The 10,122-nt window shown below is 40.4% G+C and overlaps 1 protein-coding gene across 2 annotated transcripts; it reads right to left on the bottom strand.

Moving 5' to 3' along the window:
- Window positions 1–1,519: 1,519 nt before the first annotated feature.
- On the bottom strand, window positions 1,520–5,530 carry LOC108345628 (leucine-rich repeat receptor-like tyrosine-protein kinase PXC3). Of its 2 annotated transcripts, XM_052867340.1 has the most exons (3): window positions 5,258–5,524; window positions 2,730–4,270; window positions 1,520–2,064 (listed from the first exon to the last, which is right to left on the bottom strand). In XM_052867340.1, the coding sequence occupies exons 1-3, from the start codon at window positions 5,263–5,265 to the stop codon at window positions 1,766–1,768; spliced, it is 1,848 nt and encodes a 615-aa protein (XP_052723300.1). In that variant the 5' UTR covers window positions 5,266–5,524; the 3' UTR covers window positions 1,520–1,765. The 2 variants fall into 2 exon arrangements, with proteins under 2 accessions (XP_052723300.1, XP_017439748.1); XM_017584259.2 differs by having other exon boundaries at window positions 2,730–5,530.
- Window positions 5,531–10,122: the final 4,592 nt, after the last annotated feature.

Raw genomic sequence — 10,122 nt, forward strand, 5'->3', positions numbered from 1 at the left:
CGTTTTAACATAGGTTGACAATATTTTAGTTAACATTATTATTGTAATACCGAGATTGTTATGCATAAAGTTCTTTCAGTGCCAAATTTCCTCTTCTTGAACTTAAAAGACTGATTTAACATATAATCTCATAATGGTTTTATTTGATACATCAAAATCTACATACGAATTCATTAGTCAAATGTTTATTGCTCTTTAGATTATTATAAAAATTGAATTTTCATCTTGAGCATTGTGCCTTTATATGAGGATTATACGTTCTAAAGTTTGATGGTGATAATTGCATAAAGATTAAGTATTTTGTGGTTTGATGGTATAATGAGTACAAATTTTCCAAAAAGATATGATTTTCATATTTATATAAAAAACCTAGATTTATTTATTATAACATATCGTCTTATTAAAACTATGTTAGATTGTCATGATTAGATTAATAAGATTAGAGTTTCTTACTCAAATCATTTATGTTTAACAATTTGTCACTATTTTATTATGAATATTAACGAGTCGTTGATATGTTTCAATAAATTTCTTCATGAAAATTTCTAAGAGAAAAAAAAATAAAAACACAGAATGAAATGAGCTGTTGCATAAGTTAAAATTAGTTTATGTATAAATTAAAACTTAAAAAAATGTAAAGATCATATAAAAAAATAAATGAATTAGTTTATGCAAAAATTGATTTTATTTGTCAAAAAAAACTTCTTTCAATGTCTCTTTTTCTCTCCCAAAACTCATTATAAAAAGCTTATTGAAAGTCAAACGGAAATTCCTATAGAATTAGTCAATCATAATATTAAGAATCATTGTACAAAAAAAAAAGAAAAAACAAAAATTAATCATTTTAAAATTATAGCGATAAATACAAAATTTGACCAAAATTTGAGAAATAAAAATCATATTTTTTTCAATATAGTGTCTTAATTGATAAGTAAGCATTATTTAAAATATTTTATCAGAGATTATCATACTATTATGTGATTTTATTTTTCTAAAAATGGTGAATTCCTTAAATAGATTTCAATATCTCGAAGAATTAGATAATACCTTGGACTCAAAAAAAAAATTAAATGCAAAAAGTCTAAAACCATCATTTATTAAAAATGGAGACCTACAACAAATTTTACTTTAAAAATATTAGTACTTAAAGAAATGGGTGTAGAGTTATGAAAAGTTTAAAATTTGTTATCATTTAAAATTTATTAGAAACAATGAAATGGTAACAAAAATGGTGGGAATCTAGTTAAATGCCCGTTTGACCTAATCAGAGACGAAATTAAAATATGTCCTAAAAGTGATTACATATGAGTTGATGAATAAAAAATGGAAATAAGATAGAAATTATTCATAAACATATTTTTGGAGTCAAAGGATTTGAATTTTCTAATTTTTAAACTTAAACATAACTTTCATTATTGATTTTTTTATTTTGTCCTTTGCTAAGTCTTCAAAATATACTTGAATAAGTGATTATTGATTGGTTCATAAATCGAGACTTATTGGATGAACATCTCTCAGGTTAGATACCAACACTTCTCTGCTATGTCCGTTCGAAGAACCAAACAATAAGACATCCATTATTGTTGTATACACTATGTTTCTACCACTAGTAAAAAGATTAACTGTACACTGTTCACACACCATAGAAGTATTAAGAAAATCATGTCCAATCATATATTCTACCTTTCATATTTTCTAGACTTAAAAGCATCATCACAAAAGAAATATACCTCACATATTCATTCCAACCCTGAAGAATCTGACTTCATCTAGCATTTAAGAGCATCCTTAGTACACTCTTCATCTTTGGTCTTGATTCTGGGGATGTACCAACACAAACACGAGCAATCTCAAGAATTGCAAGCATCTGGTTTCTGACTGCTTGTGATGTTCTACTGATATTAAAGTCAAGAATGTAATCTTGGTTTGTGGAGTTACGCCAAACCCACTTCACCAATTCCGTTCCCTCAGTCACTGCAGGCTTTCCTGTCAGCAGTTCAAGCAGAATCACACCAAAGCTGTAGACATTCCCAGCCATTGTTACTGTCATTGTGTATGCATACTCTGCCAACCAATAAACAAAGTTAAGTGCTGCGAAATTGATTTTAAAGTAAATTGATTTATGTTTAGATGTTCTGATGCTGAAAGAAAGTTTGATGTAAAGCTTAATGACAATTTTTCAACGCAATGCAGAAGGAACATTGTATCAGTTATTGTCAAACTGAGGTTTGGAGGCAAAGTTAACTTTACCTAACAATAACAAAACATACATATCTTTACTAAAATCACATTTGACAGGAGATAAAACTCAATTCTGATGCTTTTCAACATGAAACCATGCACACTATAATAGCTTGGCAATCTCAATTGATTTCTGAATCACTAGGAGTGTATGCTTGTAGGAAAAATGTTTAAATACAATTTTCAGGTTATATGCTCAAGTGTTCATGAATTTAGTCAGGTTTTTCTTTATTACTTAGCGCTAAAACTCAACTGAAAGAGTGATTAAGTAATTGCACAGGACTGTACTGCATAAATGAAATAGAGACAACTTTGCTTAAAATATTTATAGAAGATTTTTTTCACCAAGTGGAATTTTGATCCATATTACACCTACAATATATATATCACACACACACACACACACACACTGTTTGGTGGTGGTATATGAAATTAATCTGTGAACCATGAAAAGGTAATAGGAGAATAAAAGTTGAAGAGATATATACCTGGAGGAATATAACCAACTGAACCAGCAACTGCAGAAAAGTTCCCCGTACTTTTTGAGGGATCAATCACCTTGTAGTGTTCAATATCCCCAACTAGAGGCTCCTTGAGGGACTTCAGCATAATACTTTTACTTGACAGGTCAAGGAGTAGTATTGGACTAGAGGCGAATCCATGAAGAAAAGAAAGTCCTTGAGCCACTCCAACAGCTATACTGTATCTGCTAGCCCAATCTAAAGTCAAATCCATGCTTCCATGAAGAACATCAAAGAGGGAGCCATTTGAGATAAACTCGTATAGTATATAAGCAGTGTCAGTGGACAGAACATAGGCCAAAGGAGTCATGACATTCGAGTTGTTCAATTTGGCCAAAACTTCTAGCTCTTTAACAAACTTATCATGACTTCCCCCTTGGAATACCTTGTCAAACCAGTTCAGTTTCTTGACATAATAGATTGAACCAGACGGCATGACAGCCTTGTAATAAGTTGAAAACCTTGTTTTAAGAGTAACATTTGATGTTTCGGCAACAGCTTCCATGGCTTTGGAGAAGTCAATGTTTGATCTATGTATGCCATTAGGAGTTAACAGATTACTTTGCATGACCTGAGGATGCTGACGAACTTCTGTTGACTGTGAATGCTCATCATTAACCCTGTAATAGTGGCGTGATACTGACAAAATCAATAGAGTGACAAAGCCAACAAGAAAAATAGCTGCTACAATTGCAATGAGAATGGCCACTCCAACGCTTATTACACTCTTGGACCCTGCTGTCTTGATAGTTGGGTTGTCCTGTGCAGTATTATCTTTTAGGTTAGTTCCATTATGTTCAACATAAACATCGTGATTGAATTTTGGGATTTCTCCAGACAGAGGATTGTTAGAAAGTATCAACCGTGTCAAAGCCGGCATGTTAGTAAGATCATAAGGAATTTTACCAGAAAAGTTGTTATTTGAGAGATCCAAGATTTCTAGGCTACTCAAAGTACCAAAACTGCTAGGAATAGAACCATTAAAGTGGTTGCTACTAAGATTCAATGTAACCTGCAGACTCAATGGCATGCTTGGAATCACACCGCTCAAGTGGTTTTCCCCAAGTTGGAGTTCTAAAAGATGATCAAACTTGCCAATAGATGTTGGTATGGTACCACTAAGATAGTTCCCTTGCAAGTACAGGAAATTAAGACCACTTAAACTGCTAATCTCAGATGGAATTGGTCCAGTCAGAGAATTCCGGCTCAAATTCAGGGTTAACAACTTATGAAGTTGGCCAATTTGAGTTGGGATTGAACCACTAAGATTGTTCAATTGGAGCTGCAAGACATGGAGATTGGTGAGATTGGCAATCTCTCGTGGCAATACACCACTCAACCGATTCCGAGCTAAATTCAACAATGTCAAATCCCTGCAAGAACCCAACTTAGGTGGTATTGATCCCGTGAAGATATTGTTATCCAGCTCCAAGTATGTCAAATTCTGAACTTCTACAAAAGCATCTGAAGGAATGTTTCCACTCAGCTGATTGCTGCCAAACCTCAACCTGAACAAATTTGGAGAAACTTTCGTAGGTAAAGACCCATTTAACGTATTATTGGTCAAATCTACAACCTGCAACTGTTGTGGAGATAAAAAGTCTTCTGGAATGGCGCCAGACAGAGTATTATAACTAAGATCCAAACTCGTGAGATATTTTGTAATCCCAGAAGGTATGGAACCTGTGAAGTTGTTCTGATTTGCTGCAAATCTTGAAAGTTTGGTGATGTTCGCCAGTGAAGTTGGAATTTCACCAGTGAGGTCATTATTGGAAAGGATCAAAGTTTCTAATTTAGAAAGCTTCCCGATATTGGTAGGAATAGAGTGTGAAAGTCTATTGTTCTTAAGATCAATCCAAGTCAAGTTTTCATAACTCAATAATTCATCAGGGATTTTGCCTTCAAAACTATTGTTAGAAAGCAGAAGGTGCTCCAAAACCATGGACCTTCCCAATTTGGTAGGAAGAGACCCAGAGAATACATTTAAACTAAGATTCAAAATTTTGAGGCTAACCAACCCATCTATCTCTAAAACAATATTCCCTCTCATCGCATTGAAAGACATATCCAGGGATTCCAATGCATCAAAGCCATGAAAAGTAGGTAAAACACCTAAATTGTTATTACTGAAACTCAACAGTTTCAAACCCTTTATCTTTCCACACTCAGTGATGAAACCATCATGGATTGAGGTCAGACGGTTATTGGAGACATCAAGAATCTCTAAAGTTTCAATTTTGCAAACAAGGGGCAGAAAGTCAGAAGAATTGAGTGAAAAGCCAGATAAAGAAATCCCTACTACAGAGGAGTTGGCACAACTCACTCCCTTCCATGCACATGGGTCTGAGCCAGTCCATGGAGTCCTACCAGTAAGATTCTTTGAGAGACTGTTCATGGTTTGTGTTTGGGTTTGTGATAGCAGGGAGAAGACCATGGGAGAGAAAGAAAAGAGGAAGTAAACAACACTAAGGAAAGATGAAGAAGGGTAGTAATACCTGCCCATGTTCTTAGCAGTGAGTTTTGAAGTGTGATTATCCTTTATATGTATGTATATCTATCTGGGGTGTGTGAATGAGTATTTTATTTGATTTAGATTGAGGGTGAAGAGAACATGATGAAGAATGGAAGAAGAAGAAGAAGAGAATGTTGGGAAATGTGTGCAAGAGAATATAAAGGATATATGTTTGGAGTAGAAGGAAGATTGGTGGAAAGAGAGTGTAAACAAAAGTGTCTGCGAGTGGAGTTGACTGACATTGCAGGTCTCTCACTGCACAAAGACTTGTATGACTTAACATTTGCACTCAGTCAAGGATCAATGGATAATCATTCATCCCACTGCCTTCTGTAACACGTTCTAAAATTTTCTTTTATAAATCATCTTATATTATTATAATTTTCTTCAGTCCAAATAAACTTTATAATACTTAAAAATTCTGTGTTGTTCATAAAAGCATTCATTTTTTCTAGGAAAAATCATCTTCATCTCTTAATCCTCGTACTCCAAAGAAAACATATTTTCTTTTAACTATTTTATATTTAAAGTAAAAATATTGTTTTGTTGGTTATATGTTGAATAAAAATTGAGGGGTTTTCTTCTTATAGCATTTTTCTAAGAAGATCACACTTGCTTTTACTTGATCTCTGATTCTTTATTTTTGTTTTTAATATCGATATATCTTTTTCACATTTTGCTATGAAAGATAGAATAAAGATGTGTTTGTAAAATTATTCTGAATTAAAATTAGTAGAAAAAACAACATATATACAATCTTTAATAATGTTAATATATTTTTAATATTTTAATAAAAAAATTCTTTATTTAACTAAGTAATACTGTAAGGTGTTAAAACCCAGCAATTCGATTTACCGGATTGATTCATCGTAAATTAAGTTAAAAATAAATTTATTCGATTTGGTTTATTTTTTAGTGAGTAAAAAAAAATAACAAAACATTATTATTGTTGAATTATGATTTACCTCATCTTTAACTCAAGTAACTCATAGTTAGGTGAGTTAGATTTGTTTAGCATAGAGAATTAATTATTTTTCAACTTAAACTATGATAAATTGAATTAATATGAAAATTTGAATCTATTTTAACATCACTAATATATATATATATATATATATATATATATATATATATATATATATTTATTGTACCAGCAGGATCGGGCGATGTACGGACAACCACAAGCCGCCCGTCCCCAAGTCACAAACAAGACCGAGCGTTCGTCCAAGGTCGCACCCCTTCCCTAGTCACAATGAAGACCGAACGTCCACTGACGAGCGCCAAGAACGAGCGTCAAAGTTATCGCTGCCCGGTCGCTCAATAGACCGGGCGACCCTCCAAGGTTTGCCAGACATGATTCGACCGTCCGCCTAGGTACGCAAAAGGACCGAGCGTCCAGTGTGACCGGTCAGCAAAGTCAGATGGCCGCCCGCACAAGTTGACATCCCTGGCCGATCATCCTTCCAACCGTTCGTACTTGGGCCGTTATCAGACCCACTAAAGGTAAAAGGGGCCTTCATCAGGCCCATTAATGGAAAAAGCCCATTATGATCATTATAAATAAAGGTCTCAGGTATGAGTTCTGGGAACTTTTCCTTACGATGCATCCATGCATCACAAACTGCTCTGTCATATTACTGACTTGAGCGTCGGAGTGCCTTTAGCAGGTACCCGGCCCCTCGGCTTGGAGCATGGAGCAGCGCCTGGAGTAGGAGGACGTCCGCCCGGCTTGGAGCATGGAGCAGCGTCTGGAGTAGGAGGGTGTCCGCCCGGTTTGGAGTGTGGAGCAGCGTCCGTCCATCTTTGTACCGTCCGCCAGTTCAGTTTGCTTCGGTTCGTGGGATTCAGCAGTATCCGCCCGGTCCATGCATCTTCGCCGTCCGCCCGCCCGTCTTCGACAAGTAAGTTTGTATGTTTTAACAGGGTCCTCACCGATTCAGTCGAAACATTTGGCGCCCACCGTGGGGCCGAGTGGGTATTACCCATTGTAAACACAAGGAACCAGTGAGGGGCACCTCAGAAGAACGTCAACTCTCGGCCCTTCAGCCCTTTGCACTCGGCTTCATAAACATTACGCAAATCTCGGTCGCCCGGCCTAATTTCCTGGCCGTTCGACCTCACAACGGTCGTCCAGTCCCGAGCGGTTGGCCACCCGGCCTCGTACTATCGGCCATTCGGCCTTAGTAAGTTTTCTGTCGTCCGGTTACAGTTTTCTGCCATCCGGTTACAGTTCTCTGTCGTCCGGCCTCAACTCTCGGCCGTCTGGCATCACCTTAACCAAATTTGGGATCACCCGACCATTTGGCCTCCAAGGTACGTTATACTTCTACCACTCAGCCATTCGGCCTTAGGTACTTAGCCAAATTTGGCATCCAGAATGTGGTCATCCGGCCTCAACTCCCGGCCGTTCCAACTCCACTCCCGGAGGTCAAGACTGAAAGTCTCGTCCATCATGGATCAAAGAGCGCTCGTCCATCCGCCCTCAGCGAGCGCTCGTCCGTCCGGCTTCAAAGAGCGCTCGTCAATTAGGCTTCAAAGAGCGCTCGTCCATTCGGCCTCATCGACCGACCGTTTGGGCCAGCTTCCAATAGCGCTCGTCCTTACGGCTCAAAGAGCGCTCGTCCAGCCGACCTCAACATGCGCTCGTCCATCCGGCCTCACATAGCGTTCGGCCATCAAGCCTTAACTCTCGGCCGTCCGGCTACAGCATGCACTCGACCATTCGGCCTCCCATTAATTTGGACATTTGACCTCACAAGTGCTCTCTGGGAACAACCATTCTCATCCGAGCATGTTGAACCCACCGGTCCACCTTACAAGGTATGAACACATACTTTCTTTAAATTGGAAATACGATCATGTTTGCCTCGTAATACAGGTGACCTGCCATAATTACACAACTGCACAAAGCAAAAAAGAGCCAAGCATTGCCGTCCGCCCCATAAAGACCAAGTTGGTGAAAAAGAGTGTTCCACCGAGAGCAACTCTCAACTTGGTTGGGCTACGAACGAAGAGGCGTCCGTCCCATAAAGACCAAGTTGATGAAAAGAGTGTTCCACCGAGAGCAACTCTCAACTTGGTTGGGCTATGAACGAAGAGGCGTCCGCCCCATAAAGACCAAGTTGATGAAAAAAGTGTTCCACCGAGAGCAACTCTCAACTTGGTTGGGCTATGAACGAAGAGGCGTCCGCCCCATAAAGACCAAGTTGGCGAAAAAGAGTGTTCCACCGAGAGTAACTCTCAACTTGGTCGGGCTACGAACGAAGAGGCGTCCGCCCCATAAAGATCAAGTTGATGAAAAGAGTGTTCCACCGAGAGCAACTCTCAACTTTGTTGGGCTATGAACGAAGAGGCGTCCGCCCCATAAAGACCAAGTTGGCGAAAAAGAGTGTTCCACCGAGAGCAACTCTCAACTTGGTCGGGCTACGAACGAAGAGGCGTCCGCCCCATAAAGATCAAGTTGGCGAAAAGGAGTGTTCCACCAAGAGCCAATGCCTTCCGCACAAAGAAACCCAAACTGCCCGGACGTCCGAATAACCATTTGGCCGTTCGGCCTCCAAGGTACGCATTCAACCTTTACCGTTCAGCCATTAAGCCTTAGATACTTAGCCAAATTGGCATGCAGCATCGGCCAAATCTCGGCCGTTCGACCTCAACTCACGGTCGTTCAGCATCCTGCACTTGGCCATCAGGCCTGAAGCTCTCGGTCGTCCGGCCTTAACGAGCCCTCGGCCGTCCGGCCTCAACGAGCCCTCGGCCATTTGGCCTCGGCTGTCGGCTATCAAGCCTCCAGTCTCGGCCATTCGGCCTCAACCTTAGCCAGATTTGGCATTCAACCCTCGGTCGTCCGGCATCAACCGTCCGGCCATCCGGCCTCCAGGTACTTGTTCGACCCTTACCGCCCGGCCATTTGGTCTTAGGTACTTCGCCCAATCTGGCATTCAACATTCAACCGTCCGGCAAGTTGGCCTCCAAGGCCGCCCGACATCAACCTTGATCGTTTAGGTACTTAGGCAAATCTGGCATTCAACATTCAACCGTCCGGCAAATTGGCCTACTCTATTGGCCGTCCGGCCTCAACAAGCACTCGGCCATCCGGCCTCAGCCAATGCGGGCGCCCGCCATCCGACCGTTTGGCCTCCAAAGTCGTCCCGATATAGAACGAGCGGGCGGATAGCACAAGAACGTCCGCCCTGGTCGAGCGCCAAGGCCGAACGTCCATCCTTTTAACCAAACAGGACTGACCGACCAATGTGAGCATCCAAGCAAACGTCCAATAATAACCCCCACGCATAATAAAATTACGCTCGGGCTCGGGGGACTTATGTACCAATAGGACCGGACGCCGTACGAAAAGACAACCAGAGCGTCCATCCAAGACCATTCGCCCAGGTCAGAATCAAGGATCACGCGTTCGTCCATGCCGAGCGCCAAGACCGAGCGTTCAGCATGAGGGGCCATCTACAATACCCCTACACATAATAAAATTACGCTCGGGCTCGGGGGACTTATGTACCAATAGGACCGGACGCCGTATGAAAAGACAACCAGAGCGTCCATCCAAGACCATTCGTCCAGGTCAGAATCAAGGATCACGCGTTCGTCCATGTCGAGCGCCAAGACCGAGCGTTCAGCATGAGGGGCCATCTACAATACCCCTACGCATAATAAAATTATGCTCGGGCTCGGGGGACTTATGTACCAGCAGGATCGGGCGATGTACGGACAACCACAAGCCGCCCGCCCCCAAGTCACAAACAAGACCGAGCGTTCGTCCAAGGTCGCACCCCTTCCCTAGTCACAATGAAGACCGAACGTCCACTGACGAGCGCCAAGAACGAGCGTCAA

Source organism: Vigna angularis, chromosome 8 (genome assembly GCF_016808095.1).
Source record: "Vigna angularis cultivar LongXiaoDou No.4 chromosome 8, ASM1680809v1, whole genome shotgun sequence".
NCBI lineage: Eukaryota > Viridiplantae > Streptophyta > Magnoliopsida > Fabales > Fabaceae > Vigna > Vigna angularis.